Here is a 27230-nt window from a genome sequence, read left to right on the forward strand (position 1 = left end):
ACCACATATATTCACAAGCTAAAGGAGCACAAGCTGATTGGACCTTATCAGTGTGGCTTTAGACCTGGAAAATCGACAACTGACCAGATATTCACCATGCGCCAAATCTTGGAAAAGACCCGAGAAAAGAGGATCGACACACACCACCTTTTTGTCGATTTTAAAGCTGCTTTCGACAGCACGAAAAGGAGTTGCCTTTACGCCGCGATGTCTGAATTTGGTATCCCCGCAAAACTAATACGGCTGTGTAAATTGACGTTGAGCAACACCAAAAGCTCTGTCATGATTGGGAAGGACCTCTCCGAGCCGTTCGATACCAAACGAGGTTTCAGACAAGGTGACTCACTATCGTGCGACTTCTTTAACCTGATGCTGGAAAAAATTATAAGAGCTGCAGAGCTAAACCGAGAAGGTACAATCTTCTACAAGAGTGTACAGCTCCTGGCGTACGCCGATGATATTGATATCATCGGAAGCAACAACCGCGCCGTTTGTTCTGCTTTTTCCCGCATGGATAAGGAGGCGAAGCGAATGGGTCTGGAGGTGAATGAGGACAAGACGAAATATCTCCTGTCATCAAACAAACAGTCGGCGCATTCGCGTCTTGGCTCCCACGTCACTGTTGACAGTCATAACTTCGAGGTCGTAGATAATTTCGTATACCTGGGAACCAGCATCAACAACACGAACAATGTCAGCCTCGAAATCCAGCGCAGAATAACTCTTGCCAACAGGTGCTACTTTGGACTGAGTAGGCAATTGAACAGTAAAGTCCTCTCTCGACGAACCAAAATCAAGCTCTACAAGTCGCTTATCATTCCCGTCCTGCTTTACGGTGCAGAAGCTTGGACGATGTCAACATCAGATGAGACGACACTAGGAGTTTTCGAGAGGAAAATTTTGCGCAAGATTTATGGTCCTCAGAACATTGGCAACGGCGAATACCGCAGACGATGGAACGATGAGCTGTACGAGTTATACGACGACATTGACATAGTTCAGCGAATAAAAAGACAGCGGCTACGCTGGCTAGGTCATGTTGTCCGAATGGACGAAAACGCTCCAGCCCTGAAAGTATTCGATGCAGTACCCGCCGGAGGAAGCCGAGGAAGGGGAAGGCCTCCACTCCGTTGGAGGGACCAGGTGGAGAGCGACCTGGTTACACTTGGGATCTCCAACTGGCGCCGAACTGCGAAGGAGAGAGACAGGTGGCGCACTATCGTCGATTCGGCTATAACCGGCTAAACGGTTGCAACGCCAATCACATACATCACAAAAGGAGCCTCAGATGATATTGAAAATATATAAAAATACCAATAAAAATATGTTCACTGACAGTTTGCTAGAAACATTCAATTGGGGCGGGAGAGGAGACAAACAAGCTGTTAATAAACTTAAAATTGTGGATACAAATTTACGAGATAACTTAGTTGCAAATAAAAACTAAAGAAAATATCCATTAAAATGAATTTCCATTTGTTTAGCTGTTTTTCAACAACAAAATTTCCATGAATTTGAAAGGAATATTCGGAGAGCAATAGAGAGGAGCCACCATAGGATGAAGCAAAAGAAATACATTGAGAAGAAAACAACTGATTATTAAGTTTTTCTATATTAATTTTAACAATTTAATTTCAGTTAATTTGAACTAGTACCCCAGTCGGCTCAATTCCGATTACTATGGCGCCGCGATCTGATGGTACCATTGGAAAGAGGACGTTCTCCCGATTAAAAAATATATAGGGTTATAGGTACCGCAGACGCCTAGTTTTCGAGATATTCGGCTTTAAAGATCAAAAAATCAAAAATTTCACCAAGCAATTTCACACACTTTTATAAATTTTACGCTCTTTTCTCACCCCAAATATTTGAAATTACGTTACTAACATTCAATAAAATTAAAATTTTACATTTATTATTTATTTAAAGTTGTTTAAGCAAAAATTACTTATTTTAAAAATTACTTTTCACTCTAAGATTTATGTGTTTACAATTATACGGAAAAAGAGCCTTGCCACATTGTTATATATGATAATAAATTCATAAAAAAAAATCTCCCCAATGAAAACAAACACCGAGCCTCGGATGAGAAACCCCCCTTTTGATGACGACCCCTGCAAACGTTTTAAGGATAATGATTTGAGGGCATGCACCTGGAATGTCCGGACTCTTAATTGGGAAGGTGCCTCTGCCCAGCTGGTTGATGTCCTCATACAACTCAAGGCTGACATCACCGCCGTCCAAGAAGTGTGATGGACGGGACAAGGACGGAAGAAGGTGGGTCCTTGTGACATCTACTACAGCGGCCATATAAAGGAGCACAAATTCGGTGTTGGATTTGTGGTGGGAGAGAGACTACGTCGCCGAGTCCTGGCATTCACCCCGGTGGATGAACGTCTTGCCACAATCCGCATCAAAGCGAGGTTCTTCAACATATCGCTGATTTGCGCCCACGCCCCAACGGAATAGAAGGACGATGTGACCAAAGATGCTTTCTATGAGCGCCTAGAACGCACCTATGAGCGCTGCCCCCGCCACGATGTCAAAATCGTGCTTGGAGATTTTAACGCCAGGGTGGGTAAAGAAGGTATCTTTGGCACAACAGTCGGAAAATTCAGCCTCCATGACGAAACATCGCCAAACGGCCTGAGGCTGATCGACTTCGCTGGGGCCCGAAATATGGTTGTCTGTAGTACCAGATTCCAGCATAAAAAAATTCATCAAGCAACGTGGCTGTCCCCTGATCGAAACACGCGCAATCAAATCGATCACGTTGTGATAGACGGAAGACATGTCTCCAGTGTTTTAGACGTGCGTACGCTCCGAGGACCAAACATTGACTCGGACCATTATCTAGTAGCAGCAAAGATACGCACCCGCCTCTGTGCAGCAAAGAACGCCCGTCAACAAACACAAGGAAGGTTCGACGTCGAAAAGCTGCAATCACAACCGACAGCCGAACGATTTTCTACTCGACTTGCACTCCTGCTCTCTGAGAGCACTCATCAGCATCTCGATATAAGGGAGCTGTGGAACGGCATCTCAAACTCATTGCATACCGCTGCAGCCGAAACAATTGGTCTCCGGCAACGCCAAAAAAACAGTTGGTACGATGAGAATTGTCGTTCCGCAGTGGAGAGAAAACAGACTGCCTACCTCGCAACGTTGCGATCGACCACAACACGTTCGGGGTGGGATAGATATCGAGAACTGAAGAGAGAAGCGAGACGCATTTGCAGACGTAAAAAGAAAGAGGCCGAAATGCGTGAGTATGAAAAGCTTGAAAAGCTGGCCGACATGGGTAATGCTCGAAAATTTTATGAAAAGATGAGGCGATTAACAGAAGGTTTCAAGACCGGAGCATTATCATGTAGGGACCGAGAAGGTAATCTGGTAACGGATGTCCAGAGCACACTTGGATTATGGAGGGAACACTTCTCCGACCTGCTCAATGGCAGTGAAAGTACAACACCAGGAGATGGCAAACCCGATTCCCCAATCGATGACGATGGAATAGATGTTCCATTACCCGACCATGAAGAAATTCGAATAGCAATTACCCGCTTGAAGAACAACAAAGCGGCGGGGGCCGATGGATTACCGGCCGAGCTATTCAAATACGGCGGCGAAGAACTGATAAGGTGCATGCATCAGCTTCTTTGTAGAATATGGTCGGAAGAAAGCATGCCTGACGATTGGAATCTTAGTGTGCTCTGCCCAATCCATAAGAAGGGAGACCCCACAATCTGCGCCAACTACCGTGGTATAAGTCTCCTCAATATCGCATATAAGGTTTTGTCGAGCGTATTGTGTGAAAGACTAAAGCCCACCGTCAACGAACTGATTGGACCTTATCAGTGTGGCTTTAGACCTGGAAAATCCACAATGGACCAGATATTCACCATGCGCCAAATCTTGGAAAAGACCCGAGAGAGAAGAATCGATACTCACCATCTTTTTATCGATTTTAAAGCTGTCTTCGATAGCACGAAAAGGAGCTGCCTTTATGCCGCGATGTCTGAATTTGGTATCCCTGCAAAACTAATACGGCTATGTAAGCTGACGTTGAGCAACACCAAAAGCTCCGTCAGGATCGGGAAGGACCTCTCCGAGCCGTTCGATACCAAACGAGGCTTCAGACAGGGTGACTCACTATCGGACGACTTCTTCAATCTATTGCTGGAAAAAATAATACGAGCTGCAGAACTAAATAGAGAGGGTACAATCTTCTACAAGAGTGTACAGCTCCTGGCGTATGCCGATGATATTGATATCATCGGAAGCAACAACCGCGCCGTTTGTTCTGCGTTTTCCAGACTAGATAAAGAAGCGAAGCGTATGGGTCTGGTGGTGAATGAGGACAAGACGAAATATCTCCTGTCATCAAACAAACAGTCAGCGCACTCGCGTCTTGGCTCCCACGTCACTGTTGACAGTCATAACTTTGAAGTTGTAGATAATTTCGTTCATCTGGGAACCAGCATTAACAACACCAACAATGTCAGCCTTGAAATCCAACGCAGAATCACTCTTGCCAACAGGTGCTACTTTGGACTGAGTAGGCAATTGAAAAGTAAAGTCCTCTCTCGACGAACCAAAATCAAACTCTATAAGTCGCTCATTATTCCCGTCCTGATGTATGGCGCTGAAGCGTGGACGATGACAACATCCGATGAGACGACTCTTGGGGTTTTCGAGAGAAAGGTTTTGCGCAAGATTTATGGTCCTCTAAACATTGGCAACGGCGAATACCGCAGACGATGGAACGATGAGCTGTACGATTTATACGACGACATTGACATAGTTCAGCGAATAAAAAGACAGCGGCTACGCTGGCTAGGTCATGTTGTACGGATGGAAGAAAACACTCCAGCTCTGAAAGTATTCGATGCAGTACCCGCTGGAGGAAGCCGCGGAAGAGGACGACCTCCACTCCGGTGGAAAGACCAAGTGCAAAGTGACCTGGCTTCACTTGGTGTTTCCAGTTGGCGCCAAAAAGCAAAAAGGAGGAATGAGTGGCGCGCTCTGGTGGATCCGGCTATAATCGCTTAAAGCGGTTCCTACGCCAAATATATATATATATATATGTTACAGTTACTATGCAACGAAAAATTTTTCATACTTTTCTCGTTCGTTGTACAGTTACATTAAGAATGTGCTTGTGAATTGGGTATTGCATAGTAAATATTTATATGTGCAAAATCAGTTTAGCGGATCTTTATTACTGATAGTGTCGCAGCAAAAACTTTTTTGGCTAAAATATGTTTTCATAATTATTGTAGGTGCATTAAATTAATGCATTACTAAAAATTGTATTACATTTATTTAACTTTAAGCCTAAAATGATTCGTGGTACTAGTTCATCACCCGAGGAACAAGTATAATCATTGGAATGCATGAAAGCGGTTCCAAAATGGCTCTAAACCAAAGCGACATCGGAACTGTATCTCAAAATTTCTTAAAAAACCCACTAATTATGGTATAGTGCGACGCAGCGGACGAAAAACAACATTGAAAGGATGATTCGACGGCTAGTAGTTGCGGACTTGATAAGCAGCGATTAAACATGGACCTAGTTAAGACAGAAAATCCTCTATGGCACCTAAACCAACGCTAAAGAAAGACACAATAAAGCACATTTCAGGTTTGCAAATAAATACCAAGTATGTGCCGATGAGTGACAGAATACAGTCTTTAGTGACGAAAAAAATTAAATTTGGTCGACCCAGGTCATTGCAAGAAATATTGGAGAGATTCGCACCAGGAACGAAGGTCTGACTACAAGCGATGTTTTGGAAGCGGTACCTTGATTTCATGGGCTGCATTTCGCTGCTGTGGAAAGCTATCTACATGTTTTATATTCACTCAAATGAATGCTAATATCAATATCTTAACAATAATATCTTTTTTACAGCGAGTTAATAAAATTTGCTGGCAATATTTATGGCATATAACTGGACATATCGAAAGGATAACGCTTCAATCCACACGAAGAACATCTTTAACGACTGGAAAATTCCGGTATTACAATGTGCAGCATTGAGTTCGAACCTAAATCCTATTGAGGATCTCTGGGGGAACCTCTCTGCTCCTGTTTTCCAAAACGGAAAGCAGTTTGAGACAGTACGTCACCTTAAATTAGCCATAAAGCAAGAATTTGCCAATATTTACTTAACTGTTCTACAGTCAGTAGTTTATTCTCTGATTAAGCGGTTTAATTTAGTTTTAAAATATTAGGACAATTCTACTGACTATTAAAATAAAAATTTATTTCAGTTAAATTTAAATGTATAGGCTTTACTGGTAAAAATAGTGAAATGCACATATAAATATTTACTATTAGCCTAAACTTCAATTCTGTTTTATAGTTTAAAAAATATTTTGAGATTTGTTAATTTTTTGTTTTTTATATCGTATACATTAATAATAACAAACCTGCATACTCAGAAATATTTTGCAATTTTGTAATCTTTATTTTTTTTTTGCAAAAATTAATGCACATATAATTATTTGACTGAGGTAATTTTTTTTATTGCACTACTTTTCTTGACTTAGTCACTTTTTTATTTTTATTAATTTATATTGAATTGGATTACTTTTTCTTTAAATATGCATACATATCAGAGAGCTGCAACGGGTATATCATTTTCGTGCACACTCGAATGTCCACTCTGATTTCGTTTGATCAAACTTTTCGGTATGAATACACGTATTGATCGCTTGGAGACATGTTCAAAACGAACGAGCCTTTCGCGACACTCGAAACACAAGCATATATGCTTGTTTTAACAGAGTGCCGAGTTGACACTCGTTTGTGAACGAGCTGGCCCTCTAACCCGATCGTATTGAATGTGATCGAGTCACACACGAGTGTGCACAAAATTTCAGAATAGGTATGTATGTAATTGGCAGTCATGCTATTATTGCGTAGTGATTGTCAACGATTATTGGTTTTGTTTGTTTTGTTTACTTTTTATAATTCATAATGACAACGATAGAAAATTCGGGTTGTGAGAACATTTCCAATGGCACAAACACCTTATCTGGTCTACACCTGAAATTTGTGATTTAAAAAAAATTAAAATATTTAGGTGCAATGAAATGTTTTTTATTTATGATTTATGAATTAATAAATAAAATAAGTTTTGAGTGAATTCTATTCTTAAATTGAATTATTCTTTTATAATATGTACTATGTACGTCTAATATTTAAATTATACAACCAAAAAAGCTAAGACAGAACGCGTCATCCCGACGCCAACATACATACATATGTGTGTACGTATGTTTATCTATTATTTTTTGGTCTTCGAGTGCCACTCGAGTGTGTCGATCACAATCAACACGTGCACGACATACCCGAAAATATAATATACATAAAATCCGAGTTTGCTGCTGTTTGATACATATCAGAGAGCAGCTTCGGGTATGTTCGAGTGTGTTCAATCACACTAGCTTAAATTCGGTACGAGTGTGTCGTAACACTCTTCAAACACGTGTTCGATCGAGTTTGGAACCCGAAGCGAAAATAACGCAAACGAACAATCACGACGGTCCTATCTTCGATATTCTATATATATATATATATATTCTATAAAATGATAGCCAGTATTTACGCGCGTGAACAAGAAATAGTTATAACTTTTTTACAAACAAATTTTGTATATGACAGAAAGAGACAACAGACATTTTCACAAGAGACGCCGTGTAATACCAAAAATTACTTTGTTCTTTGCGATCTATCAAAATTTTACAATTTTCACTATGATAGTAGATAGTTTATAGTCAGTACTGACCCTGTGAAAGACATGAGAGTGAACAGTACAGATTTATAGTTCATTCATTCCAAATATCAATGTGTTATAGAGAGATCCACTCTCACACGTATACGTTTGTTTACATCAGTTTTTTCACGATGCCCTTAAGAAAATGATAGAAACTTTGTTCTACGTACTGACAAAATTTTTATCAGCTTTGATTATCATATGAGCTGTCAAATGATTGGCATTGTTCTTGCAGGGAAGACGGGTTTCAAGTTCGAAAAGTGAGAGTATGGTAGTAAAAAAGTGTGATTGTGAAAACAATTTATTGAAAGTGCAACGTCCGAGTTACGCATTTAGACGTTGTAACTAGAGTGTAAAGCTCCAGTTATGCATGCTTGACTCAACTCAGCTTAAAAAAATTTGGCTTGGAAAACTTAGATGCAGTTATACTTCACACAACTTAAACCTCAGCTGTTATTATTATGGTTTCCGGTTAGAGTTGCCAGGGGTGCAGATTTATCTTTAAAATTAAGTTTTTTAAATTAAAATATCACCAAAATTGAAGATTTTAAAATTAGTATACAAAAAAATCTTCACTATCAAGAAATCTGAGAACACGTCAATATTTTCTGTTTGAAAGAAACTTCTTTAATAAATATATGAAAATAGCTTTAAGCAGAGTAGCACAAAAGAAAAGTGCATGCGTAGTATATTATAGTATATTTTTCTGAATTATCTAATCTTTTTTATAGTTTTCAAGATTTATAAATATATATTATTACATATATACATATGTATATATATTATTATATTATATAATATTAAATATTAGAATTTTAATATATTTAATATTAACCGAAAACAGTCAGGCAACACCGGAATAGTGTCATAATGAGAATGAGAAGAGAAACAGTGAGAGATAGAGAACAGTTCAAAAGTCAACGCAACTTAAGGTCCAGACCAGAGAACTGCAAAAATCACTATTTTCTTGATTTACTCATACGCGAACTTTTTCATTCAACTCAACTCACTGAAAAAAACAGTGATGAGTATAAATCAACTCATTTTGCCGTACACATCATTCCGAGTATTTTGAGTCCTCGGTTGAAAATTTCTCACTCAATTCAACTCACTGAACAAAAGTCAGCGTTCAATAAAATGAGCATGTGTTGACGAAAGCATTATTCGGTTCAATTTGAGTTGATCGATTAGCGACAAGAGCGACTGCCTGTACCATAACAATTTCTATGCAGTTTGTTGTTGTAGCTTGTTTTTGTGTTTCACCTTCTTCTTCTCACATTTCATCTGTGCAGAAAAAGTGCCGCTTGCTGCGCGCATGAGTAAAATCATACGAGTTGATTTTTGCGAGTTGAGTGCTGTTCTTGTTCAAAACAATGATTGTTGAACCGAATGAGCAAGCGCCCGAAATCATTATATTGAACACGAGCCGAACAAACTCGAAGTGAAACAAAAAATCGCACACACCCGAGTGAATTTAAAATCAACAACGAAAATGTGAGCGCATGCAAGTTTGATCGGCTGATCCGAACAGTGTGATTATTCGGATTAATATTGATTATTGAAAATAATGCCACTATTACAGAAACACGCGTTGCTATTGGCAAAAAACTGAGACAGTTTTTCACAAGCAACATCATTTGAACATGTAATTATCACTTGATGCCTCGTCTGGACTATAAGGATGAAAAAGAACATCCAAACAAGCTCTCAAAGCTTCTATGGAGTCTCCAAATTTCTGAAGTCATCTCTTTGAAAAATAACGTATTTCTTTTTCTGGACCTACTATTTTCGAATATTGGCTTGATAGATCCTATTTGCCCTTAAAGGAAAAAGCTATACAGCTAACGTAGCAACTTGCTAGGAAAAATTCTTCTTCTAACTAATATTATACTTTCGGTTCAAGAATTACATCAGCCCACATATATTTTATATGACGATTTTCGTTATTCTAGAGGACTTTATGCCGAATATATGGGTCAAATGCGAGAAAGAGAGTGCGAGAGTATAAAATGTCCGGTTACACCCGAACTTAGCCTTTCCTTACTTGTTTTCACTTAGAATCTTCAACTAATTGTAAAGCGCTATTAATCACTTTGACTGTTTGTCTTGGTTTTGTTGTTTTGTACTACCGTGTACTTCGAGAGTTTTACTCTCGTTTGCTTGTTTTGCTTACGTGTTTCTGAAGATAGTGACATCACGTCACAGGAAAAACAAAAAGGCTAAAAGTACGTTTACATATGAAAATAATCTCGCTCTAAGCTCGTTCAATAATCTAGCCGTTTACATAGCCAAAGGAGATTATCCACTGTCAAATGTGTTGTATTTGCCATTTTTCTAAAAAAACTCATTCAGATTGCGCATATTTTCTGAAAATAAATTAAAATTGACAATGACTTAGCAATGTTTTTGGAGAATAACGACACATATTTAATAAATAAAATAAATCAAAAATAATAACTGTCCTTGCGATTTATGATGGTCGTCGCCAAGATCGACCGTTTAAAATCAAATGGTAAATCCTTTGGAATCATCGGTATCCGCTGGATCAATTCATCCCCTCCTTTGCATTTTCCTTTTATGATTGTTGCCTCAATGTTATTCCAAACCAAATGAAGCAACATATGCCTGAAAATCAAATAAATCCGAAAGTCGTTGTTTATATTACCGCCAATCTTTCGTTGATTCGCAACAAGCTTAATAAGCTAGAGGAGCAAAATAGACTTATTCACGAACGTCTTAATCAACCAGAGCGACAGCAAAATGAAAATAGGAATCAAAAATTAAACCTCTAAAAATTATGACCTTGGCAGTTGCTGTGTAAAGCGTTGCTAATAGAAATGCGTTGCGAAGGGAAATTAGTACTCTGTAAAATTTTCTAATTGTAGAAAAAGTTGTACTTTTTTTTCGTTCACATATTTTCAAAAAAGTTAACATTACTGGCAGAAAAAAATGAGAATGTAAACAAATTCAATAATAGAAAAATCAAACACGTAAGGAAGGGCAAAGTTTGGGTGCAACCGAAAATTTTGTACTATCATATTATTATCTACTAGCAGACCGCTCCGGCTTCGCACGGGTTTAAACTTTAAACAAACATTTCAAAAGTTATAAGTTTTTACACACTTATACACACTATCCCATACATAGTAAGTATGTACTTTCCGTTTCTTGCGTGGTTTCATTTTAAAAAAGTAAAATGAGGAAAATTTGAAAATGAAATTATATTTTATTTGTAATGAGCTAAAACTTGATTACGACCTCAAGTCTTTAATGTCAGATGTCTTTCTCTCTGACTACGAATTCGTTGAGAGCGCTCAGAGTTCGACTCCCTAGTGCGAGCTTGTATATTTCTAGTAATTTGTTTTTCAAGCCGCAGCACACGCTCCAAATTCGACCCTCAAGCACTTAGGAGGTTTTGAAATTTTGTTCGGCAAGCAGCTGCGAGCGCTTGTTACTCCACTCTCTGGCACGCGATTGCGATGCGAAGGGAATAACTTGCAAGACGATTTTCAGTTTCAGATTAAGATTCTCCATAATGGAGTCTTTTTGATACCCTCACCTGGGAACTATTTCCAGAACTTGTTGTGTTTGGATAGTTCTCACTTTAAGTTTTGTGTTTTTGTGTTTTTGTGTTCTTAATTCACTTTATTTAAGCGCGGGTTTTTGTGTTCAGGTTTGTGTTGTTCACTTCTATTTTTGTTTCTTTCTCTATTTGTTGTGTGTAAGGTGATCGGTGATAAGTGAAGTTGGGGTGGTTTGTCTATTTGTTTGGACTAAACAATAAGAGTTTATTTTAATTCTAAGTAGTATTTTATTCAAATTTGTAAGCAATAACTATATTATAAAGTTTTTAATATTTATGTATGTATGTGATTGGCGTTGCAACCGTTTAGCCGGTTATAGCCGAATCGACGATAGTGCGCCACCTCTCTCTCTCCTTCGCAGTTCGGCGCCAGTTGGAGATCCCAAGTGTAACCAGGTCGCTCTCCACCTGGTCCCTCCAACGGAGTGGAGGCCTTCCCCTTCCTCGCCGTTGCCAATGTTCTGAGGACCATAAATCTTGCGCAAAATTTTCCTCTCGAAAACTACTAGTGTCGTCTCATCTGATGTTGACATCGTCCAAGCTTCTGCACCGTATAGCAGAACGGGAATGATAAGCGACTTGTAGAGCTTGATTTTGGTTCGTCGAGAGAGCACTTTACTGTTCAATTGCCTACTCAATCCAAAGTGACATTGTTCGTGTTGTTGATGCTGGTTCCCAGGTAGGCGAAATTATCTACGACCTCGAAGTTATGACTGTCAACAGTGACGTAGGAGCCAAGACGCGAATGCTTTTTTCGCTTGATGACAGGAGATATTTCGTCTTGTCCTCATTCACCTCCAGACCCATTCGCTTCGCCTCCTTATCCATGCGGGAAAAAGCAGAACAAACGGCGCGGTTGTGGCTTCCGATGATATCAATATCATCGGCGTACGCCAGGAGCTGTACACTCTTGTAGAAGATTGTACCTTCTCGGTTTAGCTCTGCAGCTCTTATAATTTTTTCCAGCATCAGGTTAAAGAAGTCGCACGATAGTGAGTCACCTTGTCTGAAACCTCGTTTGGTATCGAACTGCTCGGAGAGGTCCTTCCCAATCATGACGGAGCTTTTGGTGTTGCTCAACGTCAATTTACACAGCCGTATTAGTTTTGCGGGGATACCAAATTCAGACATCGCGGCACAAAGGCAGCTCCTATTCGTGCTGTCGAAAGCAGCTTTAAAATCGACAAAAAGGTGGTGTGTGTCGATCCTATTTTCACGGGTCTTCTTCAAAATTTGGCGCATGGTGAATATCTGGTCAGTTGTCGATTTTCCAGGTCTAAAGCCACACTGATAAGGTCCAATCAGTTTGTTGACGGTGGGCTTTAGTCTTTCACACAGTACGCTCGATAGAACCTTGTATGCGATATTTAGGAGGCTGATCCCACGGAAATTAGCGCGATCGATTGGGGATCGGGTTCGGGTTCGTCATCTCCTGGTGTTGTACTCTCACTGCCATTCAGCAGGTCGGAGAAGTGTTCCCTCCATAATCCCAGTATGCCCTGGACATCGGTTACCAGATTACCACCTTGGTCTCTACATGAGGATGCTCCGGTCTTGAAACCTCCGTTAAGTCGCTTCATTTTTTCATAAAATTTTCGAGCATTCCCTCTGTCTGCCAGCTTCTCAAGCTCTTCGTACTCGCGCATTTCGGCCTCTTTCTTTTTTTGTCTGCAGATGCGTCTCGCTTCCCTCTTCAGCTCTCGGTATCTATCCCATCCCGCACGTGTTGTGGTCGTTTGCAACGTTGCGAGGTAGGCAGTCTGTTTTCTCTCCGCTGCGAGACGGCACTCCTCATCGTACCAGCTTATTTTTTGTCGTTGCCGAAAACCAATTGTTTCGGCTGCAGCGGTTCGCAGTGAGTTTGAGATGCCGTTCCACAGTTCCCTTATACCGAGATGCTGATGAGTGCTCTCAGAGAGCAGGAGTGCAAGTCGAGTAGAGTATTTCGTGGCTGTCTGTTGCGATTGCAGCTTTTCGACGTCGAACCTTCCTTGTGTTTGTAGACGGGCGTTCTTTGCTGCACAAGGGCGGGTGCGTATCTTCGCTGCGACCAGATAATGGTCCGAGTCTATATTTGGTTCTCGGAGCGTACGCACGCCTTAAACACAGGAGACATGTCTTCCGTCTATCACAACGTGATCGATTTGGTTCCGCGTGTTTCGATCAGGAGACAGCCAAGTAGCTTGATGTATTTTCTTATGCTGGAATCTGGTACTACAGACGACCATATTTCGGGCCCCAGCGAAGTCGATCAGCCTCAGGCCGTTTGGCGATGTTTCGTCATGGAGGCTGAATTTTCCGACTGTTGTGCCAAAGACATCTTCTTTACCCACCCTGGCGTTAAAATCGCCAAGCACGACTTTTACATCGTGGCGGGGGCAGCGCTCATAGGTGCGTTCTAGGCGCTCATAGAAAGCATCTTTGGTCACATCGTCCTTCTCTTCCGTTGGGGCGTGGGCGCAAATCAGCGATATGTTGAAGAACCTCGCTTTGATGCGGATTGTGGCTAGACGTTCATCCACCGGGGTGAATGCCAGGACTCTGCGACGAAGTCTCTCTCCCACCACAAATCCAACACCAAATTTGCGCTCCTTTATATGGCCGCTGTAGTAGATGTCACAAGGACCCACCTTCTTCCGTCCTTGTCACGTCCATCGCATTTCTTGGATGGCGGTGATGTCAGCCTTGAGTCGTATGAGGACATCAACCAGCTGGGCAGAGGCACCTTCCCAATTAAGGGTCCGGACATTCCAGGTGCATGCCCTTATATCATTATCCTTAAAACGTTTGCAGGGGTCGTCATCAAAAGGGGGGTGTCTCATCCGAGGCTTTCGTAGATTTTTCATTGGTACTTCGTTTTTATGTGGTGGGTCCCAAACCCTACGCACAACCGCATAAGCGGGTTTCGCCTTCTCACTTTAGCTCGCCTTCAAACGGATGTCTGTTGGCTACCCAGAGGATACTTGGTCTAAAACCGGAGGTCGTGAGCTGCTTGAACCATGTGGAGAAGAATCGTTTCTAGCCACTCCCAAGTGAATGACAATCAAAAACTTTCCTCACTTGCGTGAACTTCTACACATGTTCCCATCCTCCAATTTATGTAATTTACGTAAATAGTTACTTATTTTTAATGATAATATTTGATATTATCAATTATAATAATTTAAAATTTTAATTTAATTTAACACTAATCTGTGCACAATATTCTTAGTTAAACTATTTCTAGCTAATACAAATAGATTCGATTTTCCAACTCGTGAACATGTAACATATATGTAGTTGCCCATGAGAAAAACATGGATTCTCTAAATCTGAACCGCCAACGGTTAGTGTTTGACTTTGTGACTTATTTATAGACATAACAAATGCTAAACGGATTGGAAACTGTAACCTTCTGAAAGGTATGCTATATTTTGACGGTATCATTGGTATACTTGGTAACAGAACCAATTCTCCTTTAAACTTTCCAGTCAAAATAATTGCTTCAATTATATTTCCTGTTATCTTTTTGACGGCCAAGTGTACCGTTGCATAGTCGAGGTGAATTTATGAATGTAAATTACGCAAAAGAACAATCTTTAACTTAATTAAATTAAAAATTCCATTGGAAAATTTACACTTTCGTTTTCGTCAACAACAGTGTCGATTGATTTAAAAGACATCACTTCTTCTGGCAATAACTCTTGGTGTGTAATCTTCCAAAGATACCGTCATTTTTACGGACAGTATGCACGATTCGTAATGCTCGCTAGGGTACACCTCATTCGGGCCCACGCCCATTCGGACTTGCGGAGCACTACGCCTACGTACTAAACCCTTAACTTCGTCGCATTGCTTGTATAGACCCACGGAACTGCCGTTAGGCATTGCATCATGAGCCCAAGCTTAGCCATTTGGCTCGTCAAACATATTTTCCTAGTCTACTCTTCGTTCCGGCGCCTGTTTTCTTCTTTCCTTCTCAGCTCTTGCAGAGCTAATGCAGACCACATTTTCATCCTATCCCAAACAGGTTTTGATTGGATCATGTATCAGGAGTCACTGTTATCAGGAGTCACACTATCCGTTGTCAGTTTTTCTATGTCAGCTCTCTCCTTTTCGTATCTGGGACAGTGAAAGATGATGTGCAATACGTTCTCTCCACATCTGCCGCAGAACGAACAGCTAGTCCCGTCGTCGTGTCCATATTTATAGAGATACTCTAAAGCAGGCATGACCCGTCAGTAAGACGGATTACCGACTTCGCTTTCTTCGCATATGTTTTGTGCTGTAGGGCTGGTGCCCAGATTGGTGCTGTGTACATCATTATTGATTGACTCACCTTGGCCAGTAGTGCTCGCCTATTTTGACTTGGTCCGCCAAAGTTGGCCATTATTCTCGCTAATGCGGCCGTCACACGTGCCGCTTTCTCACAACTTTTTTCGATATGATTCTTGTAATTAAGTCTAAGTAGAACTAGTCTCTGTTTTTTCCAGATTTTTGGGAAGACACCTTTCCGTATGCACTTCGTAAACAGTTCAGCGAATGGCTTCGCATTGTAGTTGATGGCAATTTTTAAATCCTTGTTTGGAATACCATCCAAACCTGGGGCTTTGGCGTTACCAAACCTTTTAGCTACTTCAATCACATCCGCATTGGTGACAATTGGTATGTATGCATTAACTAGTCGGTCAGATAGTCGTTGTCGTTTCTCTATGGGTTGCGCAGGAAAGAGAGTTTCCACTACGGTTTTCAGTAGTGTGGGGCATGTTGGTGTTTGCCCTTTTCCCCCCTTTGATTTTGGACATTACCAATTTATACGCATCACCCTATGGGTTTTCGTCTATTTTCCCACAGAGTTCCTTAAAACAACCGGTTTTACTATTTTTAATTGCTTTTTTTCAATTCGTTGCGTTTTCTTTTGAAGCATTCACGCAGTCCTTCGTGGTCCGTCGATTCTCGACTTCGCTGGTAGGCACACTCTTCTTAAGGTTTCAATTTCTTGGTTCCACCAGTATACGGGTTTTATGTAGGTTCCACTTTTCCTTCTACACATAGAAGCATCACATGCTTTACTAATGTGCTTCACCAGCATCTCAGCCTGTCGATCTATATTTCCTACACAGCTTAGGTTATCCCCCAGCGAGAGTCTGAGGAGCTCCTCATCCAGCGTTTCAACTTTCCATCCTTTTTTTTCCGTCTTAAGGTGTTGGATCCTCAGAGTACGCGTTGAATGTGTAATTTCCAGCATGATAGCCTGATGGTCACTGTGCGTATAGAGGTCACACACACGCCAGTTTGTTGTCCGTGATAAAGATCTGCTGACGAAAGTGATATCGATCACAGAACCGCGACCATTCTTTTCAAATGGGTTTTGTTTTCCGGTGTTTAGAAGTACCACGTCTATCAACGAAAACGTGTTGAGTATGGCGTATTCGCGCCTGTTTTTGCAGGTGTTACCCCACTCCATCGCCCACGCATTGAAATCTCCAGTCACTAAATTCATCGTAGTTGTCAGGACTTCTCTCACCAAGTCATCTAAGATTTTTTCGAATTCATTTTGAGGTATACTTGTGGGGATATAACAGCTGTAAAAGTTAATGCCATCGATTTTCGCCCGAGTAAAGTATGTCTTACCTAATAGCGGCTTGTCTTGGAAGGTTTTCCCTCCACAGGCTCATATTGAAGCCTTAGTTGTGCTGTCAGAGATCCATGTTGTAACACTTGCATTTTTATATTGCTCACATATTATAGCTACATCTACATGCTGTTCGTACACAGTCTGCTTGGCAGTGGTTTAGGTTGAGCTGTAGAACTTTAATTTTTTGCTATTTTTACACGCCTCTTTGTATAGGGGGCATTCCTTGCTACCTATTTGGTGATCGGTGTTTTCTCTACCCTTCTTTTTACATGCGTTACACGACGGTTTTTTAGTGCACGCTTTCGCAAAGTGCCCTGTTTCTCCACACTTGACACAACATTGACTCCTATCCTATCCTCGGTGTTGGTGCATTTTTTTGCTATGTGTCCATACTCAAGACACCAATAACACCGCTTTAGGTCTTGCTTTGCTCTTATTGTACTCACTACCTAGCCTATTTTTATTTTGCGTGCGTCTTCCGTTTAATGTTAATCCATTCATCTTTCTTTTCCATCTCGGTATTGTTTCTTTTAACTGGGCTGTTTTCTTTTGCACCTTTATTTAGCTTAGCTTCTATAATATTAAGCACTTCCTTATGTGTGGTTTTGTTTTTTTAGGAGGTGTTCTTCGCTTCGACTGTTTTTCATCTCGGGACCTCTTTGGCGTTGTTTCAGCGGTCACTGGCATCGTGAGGATACTTCGTTTTATTTCCTTTTTTTGCACTGTGCTCCTCCTGAGCACTTGTGTACAGCTTTGTTATTAGACTGAGAAGATCTCTCATGCTGTTATTGATCAAACGATGAGGTGGACGCATTATTTCATTCAGCTTCTTGTTCATATCACAAAGTTCAGGCATGCAGTCTCCACGAGGTTGTACTGCCTCCGTCAGAGGCGTCGTATCACATAACGCTGGTGGTGAAGATCTCGTTAGAGTTGGTTTGTCAGCACTGAGGTACTTAATCGGGGATCTACTCAGTTTCGGTGCGCGTTTGAAGGGGTCTACTTCCGCAGACGGCGTCCCCTGGGGAGGGTTCGTCCCTCGAAGGTTCCTATCATCATCACGCAGTATGATATCACAGATGTTACTAGTGTTGTTGGCGTACGTGTTGTTTCTCATATTCATATTATAGTTCTCCATTTATTTTAGTTTTACTAGCGCATCGTGTGCAGGGGGGCGGGCCGAAATAGACAGGAACGGGTATACCCCCGGTGCACGGTCCCTACCCCAGTACCCTGAGGCCTGTCCTTCGCTTTACCAGTCCCGGAAAACACGGACGGACCGGCGCTCGCCCGAGGCAACATAGGCTACTTCCCCTACGTCCAATGCACACTCATTGACCAGAGCCCGAAGGGGCTGGTTACTGATATACACCGCGGTTAACACCTCGGCAGAGCCAGCTCACTTCACCCTTTCCATCCCGCCAGCAGAGAAATTGCTGTCGCTACTTCCAGGGACTCCCAGTGCGCCGAGGTGTGCGCCTGGATTTTGCCTCATTTATGCCCAAGCATGGTGAGGAGACACATATTTCTAAGTGGCGGTGTCAGTCGCCGCTGTCACAAGAGTCTCATCGGATCTGCTAGCATTTATGCCTCATCCTCCACCCCTGTCGCTCATCGTCTGGGATTGCTTATTCGTTTTGACTTATCTCGCAACTAACCTGCTACTACAGACCGTTCGGCTATCCGTGACCTGCCGACGGAAACGGAATTTCTATAAAGTACCAAAAGATTAATATTGGAACATTTAGAAAATCGAAGAGACGACAGACAGACATCCGGATTTCAACTTTTATCGTCATCTCGGTCATTTTGATACATACAGAGGTAGTCAAAATTATTTACACATCGGACGTTTTTTTTACAAGTTTCACACAAAAAGCTTTCGCTTGTTGTTGTTATTGTCGCAGGGTAACAAAATGCTGTTGTTGTAAGCCTTGATCTATTTCCGAGCGAATGAAGCCAGTTTGGCTAGAATAGCTAGAAATATGGCTGAGAAATACGCAAATGAACTGAAGACTCGCAGTAGTCAAAAGTATTTACACACAACTTGAACTCTATTAACCTGTTCTTATTTAATGATAATTTTTTTTAATTTTAATGTTTAGTCTAAGTTACTATTCTAAGGCGATAAATTCATAATTGGTTAAACCGCCTTTGGCATCAATAACAGCCTGCTTTATGGTCCGAATTGATTCAACACAATTCTGCGTTTAGTTATTCATAATTGGTTAAACCGCCTTTGGCATCAATAACAGCCTGCTTTATGGTCCGAATTGATTCAACACAATTCTGCGTTTAGTTAACAGTTAATTGAGACCAATTGTCGGTAATTTCCGCGTTTTCGGTTATTATATCAATTGTCCTCTGATATTTAACGAAAGTCCAAACATTTTGACTAAAGTTTTGGTCAGGGCTGTGCGGAGGTCAACTTGATTTGCTTCATTTAAAAATCTTGTAGGTAAAGATCCTTCATAAAATGAACATTGTCCTGTTGTAAAATGTAGTCAATAGTTGGAAAAGGCCGACGGACCGCTAGAATGGCATGGTCATGTGAATTCTGATATATCCGGAAGATTTAGGGTCCCTAAATTAGTACTAAATCTTCAAAACAGAAGTAAGGAAAATTTCCAAAAAAATTTCAAAAAATCATAATGTCACTCCCGATTCTATTTAGCGTCTAAACTACATTATTCTTCTTATCACGTGGTAAATGCATAAAGCGTTTACTAAAGAAGCCCTGGAACTAAAATTTTGCCTTATCTGCCCACGACAAGCTTTAGGTTGCAATCAATGGCAAATGAGAGGCATATCGCTTTTTTGGTTTCGGAAGTGGTCAACTTTATGCACAACGTAGGCATTTATGTTAACTTTTCTTAAGGTCCTGAGCAGTGTAGCATCATTGACTGTTCATGCCATATGCTGATTCGATGCTGCTGCAATATTAACAGGACTAATTGTGGGATTTTGTATGACAGTTCCTACCAATCTTCTGCATTCTCTTTGAGTTATCACAGGTTTCCTCCCAGTTATCTTTAAATTGCCCTTGTAATATTTTGTGTCCTTCTTTTTAATAACATGATAAACAGTATTCCTTTAAATTCTATAAAGTTTTACTAACTCCGAAGCCGAAACCCGAGCCTTAAACATAGTTACAGTCTCCAATCTAGTTATAATCGATAATTCCTTTGTTTTCGACATTTTATTTACCAATTTTTATATTTTAAGGATGAGTTAGGTTGTTATGAATACAATATAATCCAATTACTACTCTGGCTTAAACCAAATCCAAGGATAAAGGCTAAATCACCGTGTGTAAATAATTTTGACGCAAAAAAAAATGTGTGTAAATACTTTTGACTACTGCGACTCTTCAGTTCATTTGCGTATTTCTCCGCCATAGTTCTAGCAAGGGAGGATGGGATCATGTGTAGAAGTTCACGCAAGTGAGGAAAGTTTTTAATTGTCACTCACTTGGGAGTGGCCAGAAACGATTCTTCTCCACATGGTTCAAGCAGCTCACGACTTCCGGTTTTAGACCAAGTATCCTCTGCGTAGCCAACAGTCATCCGTTTGAAGGCGAGCTAAAGTGAAAACGCGAAGCCCGCTTATGCGGTTGTGCGTAGGGTTTGGGACCCACCACATAAAAACACCCCCCAATGAAAAATCTACGAAAGCCTCGGATGAGACACCCCCCTTTTGATGATGACTCCTGCAAACGTTTTAAGGATAATGATATAAGGCCATGCACCTGGAATGTCCGGACCCTTAATTGGGAAGGTGCCTCTGCCAAGCTGGTCCTCATACGACTTACGGCTGACATCACCGCCATCCAAGAAGTGCGATGGACGGGACAAGGACGGAAGAAGGTGGGTCCTTGTGACATCTACTACAGCGGCCATATAAAGGAGCGCAAATTTGGTGTTGGATTTGTGGTGGGAGAGAGACTTCGTCGCAGAGTCCTGGCATTCACCCCGGTGGATGAACGTCTAGCCACAATCCGCATCAAAGCGAGGTTCTTCAACATATCGCTGATTTGCGCCCACGCCCCAACGGAAGAGAAGGACGATGTGACCAAAGATGCTTTCTATGAGCGCCTAGAACGCACCTATGAGCGCTGCCCCCGCCACAATGTAAAAGTCGTGCTTGGCGATTTTAACGCCAGGGTGGGTAAAGAAGATGTCTTTGGCACAACAGTCGGAAAATTCAGCCTCCATGACGAAACATCGCCAAACGGCCTGAGGCTGATCGACTTCGCTGGGGCCCGAAATATGGTCGTCTGTAGTACCAGATTCCAGCATAAGAAAATACATCAAACTACTTGGCTGTCTCCTGATCGAAACACGCGGAACCAAATCGATCACGTTGTGATAGACGGAAGACATGTCTCCTGTGTTTTAGACGTGCGTACGCTCCGAGGACCAAATATAGACTCGAACCATTATCTGGTCGCAGCGAAGATACGCACTCGCCTTTGTGCAGCAAAGAACGCCCGTCTACAAACACAAGGAAGGTTCGATGTCGAAAAGCTGCAATCGCAACAGACAGCCACGAAATACTCTACTCGACTTGCACTCCTGCTCTCTGAGAGCACTCATCAGCATCTCGGTATAAGGGAACTGTGGAACGGCATCTCAAACTCACTGCGTACCGCTGCAGCCGAAACAATTGGTTTTCGGCAACGACAAAAAACAAGCTGGTACGATGAGGAGTGCCGTCTCGCAGCGGGGAGAAAACAGACTGCCTACCTCGCAACGTTGCAAACGACCACAACACGTGCGGGATGGGATAGATACCGAGAGCTGAAGAGGGAAGCGAGACGCATCTGCAGACAAAAAAAGAAAGAGGCCGAAATGCGTGAGTACGAAGAGCTTGAGAAGCTGGCAGACAGAGGGAATGCTCGAAAATTTTATGAAAAAATGAAGCGACTTAACGAAGGTTTCAAGACTGGAGCATCCTCATGTAGAGACCAAGGTGGTAATCTGGTAACCGATGTCCAGGGCATACTGGGATTGTGGAGGGAACACTTCTCCGACCTGCTGAATGGCAGTGAGAGTACAACACCAGGAGATGGCGAACCCGATCCCCCAATCGATGACGATGGAACAGATGTTCCATTACCCGACCATGAAGAAATTCGAATAGCAATTACCCGCTTGAAGAACAACAAAGCAGCGGGGTCCGATAGATTACCGGCAGAACTATTCAAATACGGCGGCGAAGAACTGATAAGGGGCATGCATCAGCCTCTTTGCAGAATATGGTCGGAAGAAAGCAAGCCTGACGATTGGAATCTCAGTGTGCTCTGCCCAATCCATAAAAAGGGAGATCCCACAATCTGCGCCAATTACCGTGGGATCAGCCTCCTAAATATCGCATACAAGGTTCTATCGAGCGTACTGTGTGAAAGACTAAAGCCCACCGTCAACAAACTGAATGGACCTTATCAGTGTGGCTTTAGACCTGGAAAATCGATAACTGACCAGATATTCACCATGCGCCAAATCTTGGAGAAGACCCGTGAAAAGAGGATCGACACACACCACCTTTTTGTCGATTTTAAAGCTGCTTTCGACAGCACGAATAGGAGCTGCCTTTGTGCCGCGATGTCTGAATTTGGTATCCCCGCAAAACTAATACGGCTGTGTAAGTTGACGTTGAGCAACACCAAAAGCTCCGTCATGATTGGGAAGGACCTCTCCGAGCAGTTCGATACCAAACGAGGTTTCAGACAAGGTGACTCACTATCGTGCGACTTCTTTAACCTGATGCTGGAAAAAATTATAAGAGCTGAAGAGCTAAACCGAGAAGGTACAATCTTCTACAAGAGTGTACAGCTCCTGGCGTACGCCGATGATATTGATATCATCGGAAGCCACAACCGCGCCGTTTGTTCTGCTTTTTCCCGCATGGATAAGGAGGCGAAGCGAATGGGTCTGGAGGTGAATGAGGACAAGACGAAATATCTCCTGTCATCAAGCAAACAGTCGGCGCATTCGCGTCTAGGCTCCCACGTCACTGTTGACAGTCATAACTTCGAGGTGGTAGATAATTTCGTATACCTGGGAACCAGCATCAACAACACGAACAATGTCAGCCTCGAAATCCAGCGCAGAATAACTCTTGCCAACAGGTGCTACTTTGGACTGAGTAGGCAATTGAACAGTAAAGTCCTCTCTCGACGAACCAAAATCAAGCTCTACAAGTCGCTTATCATTCCCGTCCTGCTTTACGGTGCAGAAGCTTGGACGATGTCAACATCAGATGAGACGACACTAGGAGTTTTCGAGAGGAAAATTTTGCGCAAGATTTATGGTCCTCAGAACATTGGCAACGGCGAATACCGCAGACGATGGAACGATGAACTGTACGAGTTATACGACGACATTGACATAGTTCAGCGAATAAAAAGACAGCGGCTACGCTGGCTAGGTCATGTTGTCCGAATGGACGAAAACACTCCACCCCTGAAAGTGTTCGATGCAGTACCCGCCGGAGGAAGCCGAGGAAGGGGAAGGCCTCCACTCCGTTGGAGGGACCAGGTGGAGAGCGACCTGGTTACACTTGGGATCTCCAACTGGCGCCGAACTGCGAATGAGAGAGAGAGGTGGCGCACTATCGTCGCTATTCGGCTATAACCGGCTAAACGGTTGCAACGCCAATCACATACATACAGTTCTAGCAATTCTACCCAAATTGACTTCATTCGCTCAGGAATAAATCAAGGTTTACAACAACATAGCATTTTGTTACCCTGCGACAACAACAACAACAACAAGCGAAAGATTTTTGTGTGAAACTTGTAGAAAAACGTGTGATGTGTAAATAATTTTGACTACCTCTGTATGTATTCATATAACTCCGTTTAGTTTTAGGTATTAAAAATAACCGTTACGTGAACAAAATCATTATACTCTATGTACAACATGTTGCGAGGGTATAAAAAATGAACAATATAAAGAATCATATTCTACATACATACATAACTCAAATTGTATTGTGTTTTAAATTAATTACTGGAATATGCGAATGAAGCCAAAATTTGCTAAACGTTCTAGGGGTCAAATGCAGAACGTATGATTAGATTATAGTTCATAAATATTGAATTTTATTTATTTAATATAGTAAATAATAGTATTAAAATCCATATTAATGATATATGGCTTAATCTCTTCTTACTCATATGTATGTATGTATGTCTTTATTTGTAAATACATACATATGTGTAATTCTTTTAAACCACTAATGTAATAAAAAAAGCTTTATTTACAGTAAGTACATAAAAAGGACCATTATAGCCTAGACAGACGACATCGCTAATTTGCATTAGCGGCGATGATTTGCTTTAACTCGCGCATTAATTCATTTTAAAGCAAATTAGTAATGCACAAAAATTTCGTGCATTTAGCTGAATTTACCACATTTGTGCTGGCAATGCTGCCCAAAAATGCCCGATTTTTGCTATTGTGAATGTTAATTGATAAAAAGAAGAAGAAGAAAACGTCAACAAATGATAGAAAGGAAAGCGTTAGAGGTAAGAAGTTTTAAATTTCTTTTTCAATTATGTGCAAGTTTATTGACAAAATCAAATTTTAATATTTTAGAAGATGGCAGAAATTAAGCAGCGAGTGGTTTGGACTAGCACTGATGAATGTGTGTTAATTGACTTGTGGCGTGAGCGGGCCGATGATTTAAGACGTGCCAAGCGCAATTTGCATATATATGCCGATATATCTGTGCAAATGGCACATAAATTTACTCCGAAGGAAGTCCATATTAAAATTAGAAACTTATCACAAAGATACAGGTATACTATGCTATTATAAAACATTTTTAACATTATTAACCTTTGTGAAATTGTAGAGAAGAAAAGAAGAAAACTGGCCCATCGGGGGGCAGCCCATCGACGTGGAAATATTTTGATGCGGTGCATCAAATCATAGGGCTGACTGCAGCCAATAATGCAGAAATTTATGAATCATTAACTGTGGTAAGCTTAAATTTCATCTTTTTATTTCTTTATCGTATTAACTTAAAACAATTTTTTCTTTAGGACATATCGTCATCAACATTGCTGCCGTTACCGCCATCTGTACCTGCAGCATCACCAGTAACAATGTCCCCGGAGCCGTTGTCGCCAGTAATACCATCGACCAGCTCGCCATTGTTGTCGCCACTGGATACCTCGTCCACATCCATGAGCACTTCTAAAAAGAGAAATTATATGGGTGAATTGGTGAAAGTGGCAAAACAACAACATGAATTGCTTAAGGTAGTGGTGGAAGATGGAAGAGATTTAAAAGAAAGAATCATTAATTGTATTGAAGAACAAAATAGTTCTACAAAAGAATTTATAAGTATTTTTAAAAATTTGTTGGAAAAAATGTAAATATTATATTTATTTTGTATACTATTAGTAGTTATTTATTTTTATTATTATTAATATAAATGTAACTGAATTAAATGTTAATTTAAAAAGGAAATATTAAATATTTAAAATAAAATGAAATGAATTAAAATGTAATGTAATAAATTGAATTTATTAATAATAAAAATAAATTTAAAAAAAGGAAATTTGAAATGAAAAATAAAATAGCTACCGTGGTATGTAACATAATTTGTACCGTTTTGAAATCTCATTGCTATGGCATTCCTAACCGCTGTCGCAGTTTGGTCATTTTCTCCTAATCTTGTTGTGTGATTGGGTTGATGTCTTCTTTCATCTTCTGCTGCTTCTTGTATCCATGCGGGAAAAACTTCATCGTTCTCAATCTTTAGAAAATTATGCAAAATGCAACATGCTCTAATTATAATATTAACATTTTTAGGAGCAACTTGCAAGCCTCTTCCAACTTTACGGAAGCGCGCTTTAAGTTGACCAAAGGCATTTTCGATCACTCGGCGACATTTGGACAGTCGATAATTAAAGTGCTTTTCAACAGGCGATTGATTAACCCCATATGGATATGGTTTCATCATATGATGTGATAAACGAAAAGCTGAGTCGCCAATAAGAAGCACAGGTACATTGATGCCTTCAATTATTTCGCTATTTTCCTTAAAAATACGAGCGTGTTCATGAAATTTCTTAAGTGAACTCCTCTCAAATATGTACGAGTCATTATTTCTCCCAGTGGATCCTATGTTTATGTACGTGAACTTTGATCTGCAAGTTATAAGAAATGTAAACACATGTGTATGAGAATCAATACAGTCATAAATTTACCTCTGATCACAGCTTGCCAACAAAATGACTGAATACCAGCCTTTATAATTGTAATAGTCTATGGCTTCCACTTTTTTGGGTTGCACTTCGATGTGGCAGCCATCAACAGCACCAAAGCATTGTGGGAACCCCATCAGTTTGAAACCTTCTACAATTCTTCTTAATTCTTGCGGATGTGGGGGGTATGCATTAATGCAATCCGAAAGAGTACCACATACTTCATGACAAAAATCGATCACAATTTCTCCAACTGTGCTGCGCCCAACGCCAAACAAACTAGCAACAGTCCTATATTCCGCTGCCGAACCCAAAGAAAAGAGTGCTATAGCTACTCTTTTTTCAAGTGAGATACAGCGCCTCATGTTGCTATCCATTTTTCCAATACTCTTTACCTTTTCGCACACTTTTTTGAATGCCCTTCTATCTAGCCGAAAATTTTCTTTGAACCTTGAGTCATCCATGGTTGGGACATCGTGCTCCCAAAATATACCACCTCGATCCTTAAAATATGCAATTTTTGATTTCAATCCCAAATTGAAATAACTATTTACTTACGAATTTCCAAATATGTCGATGGTGCTCCTGAGCGAATACAAGTCCAGCATGTATGATTTCGTTAAAATCCACTATTGCTTTTAATTGCACTTCATTATCTTGTAATGTATTTAATAACAATTTAATTCTTTCATTAAATTTCTTTTTGTTTTCCAAAAATACCAAAATTGCCATTAATAACTCTTTTTTATCCATTTTTATTTCACGTTTGTAATAAATAAACAAATTTCTCAATCAGCTGTATAAATGCACAAAATTTGTCGTCTGTCACTATAAAATTTCAATGCGCATTATCATTTCTTAATGCCAATTAATTTTGTTCGTCTGTCTAGGCTATTAGACTTCAATGTCACTGAAACACCATATAAAAGGATAATTAAAATTCAACACTTCTATTGGTGACACCGGGCAATATATAACTTCACAACATTTACTTTTTAGCTCCAATCGTCAATGTATATTTTTTGT

General features: G+C 40.8%; 2 protein-coding genes across 6 annotated transcripts in view; both read left to right on the forward strand.

The window, feature by feature from the left end:
• The window catches only part of LOC105219909 (cyclic GMP-AMP synthase-like receptor), a 100574-nt gene that overhangs the window by 32593 nt on the left and 40751 nt on the right, over positions 1-27230 (forward strand). The window contains exon 3 of one of the 5 annotated variants that reach the window (XM_054234246.1): positions 1-7558. The exons of the other annotated variants lie outside the window; for them this stretch is intronic. Coding sequence (XP_054090221.1) covers positions 2680-5052 — 2373 coding nt within the window. The 5' untranslated portion in view covers positions 1-2679 and the 3' untranslated portion in view covers positions 5053-7558. Of the gene's footprint in view, positions 7559-27230 lie in introns of those variants that run through there. 5 annotated transcript variants of the gene reach the window in all.
• LOC128922720 (uncharacterized) lies at positions 24281-26992 on the forward strand. The gene is made up of 4 exons (XM_054234254.1): positions 24281-24515; positions 24586-24788; positions 24845-24971; positions 25035-26992. The coding sequence occupies exons 1-4, from the start codon at positions 24492-24494 to the stop codon at positions 25368-25370; spliced, it is 690 nt and encodes a 229-aa protein (XP_054090229.1). The 5' UTR covers positions 24281-24491; the 3' UTR covers positions 25371-26992.

Source organism: Zeugodacus cucurbitae, chromosome 6 (assembly GCF_028554725.1).
Source record: "Zeugodacus cucurbitae isolate PBARC_wt_2022May chromosome 6, idZeuCucr1.2, whole genome shotgun sequence".
NCBI classification, from domain to species: domain Eukaryota; kingdom Metazoa; phylum Arthropoda; class Insecta; order Diptera; family Tephritidae; genus Zeugodacus; species Zeugodacus cucurbitae.

What these genes read in the sequence shown, in the direction of transcription:
- LOC128922720 (XM_054234254.1), top strand. Translation starts at nt 24,492, where the DNA reads ATGATAGAAAGGAAAGCGTTAGAG. An exon ending in TAGAAAGGAAAGCGTTAGAG is followed by an intron (nt 24,516 to 24,585) that starts GTAAGAAGTTTT and finishes TTAATATTTTAG; the next exon opens with AAGATGGCAGAAATTAAGCA. An exon ending in AACTTATCACAAAGATACAG is followed by an intron (nt 24,789 to 24,844) that starts GTATACTATGCT and finishes GTGAAATTGTAG; the next exon opens with AGAAGAAAAGAAGAAAACTG.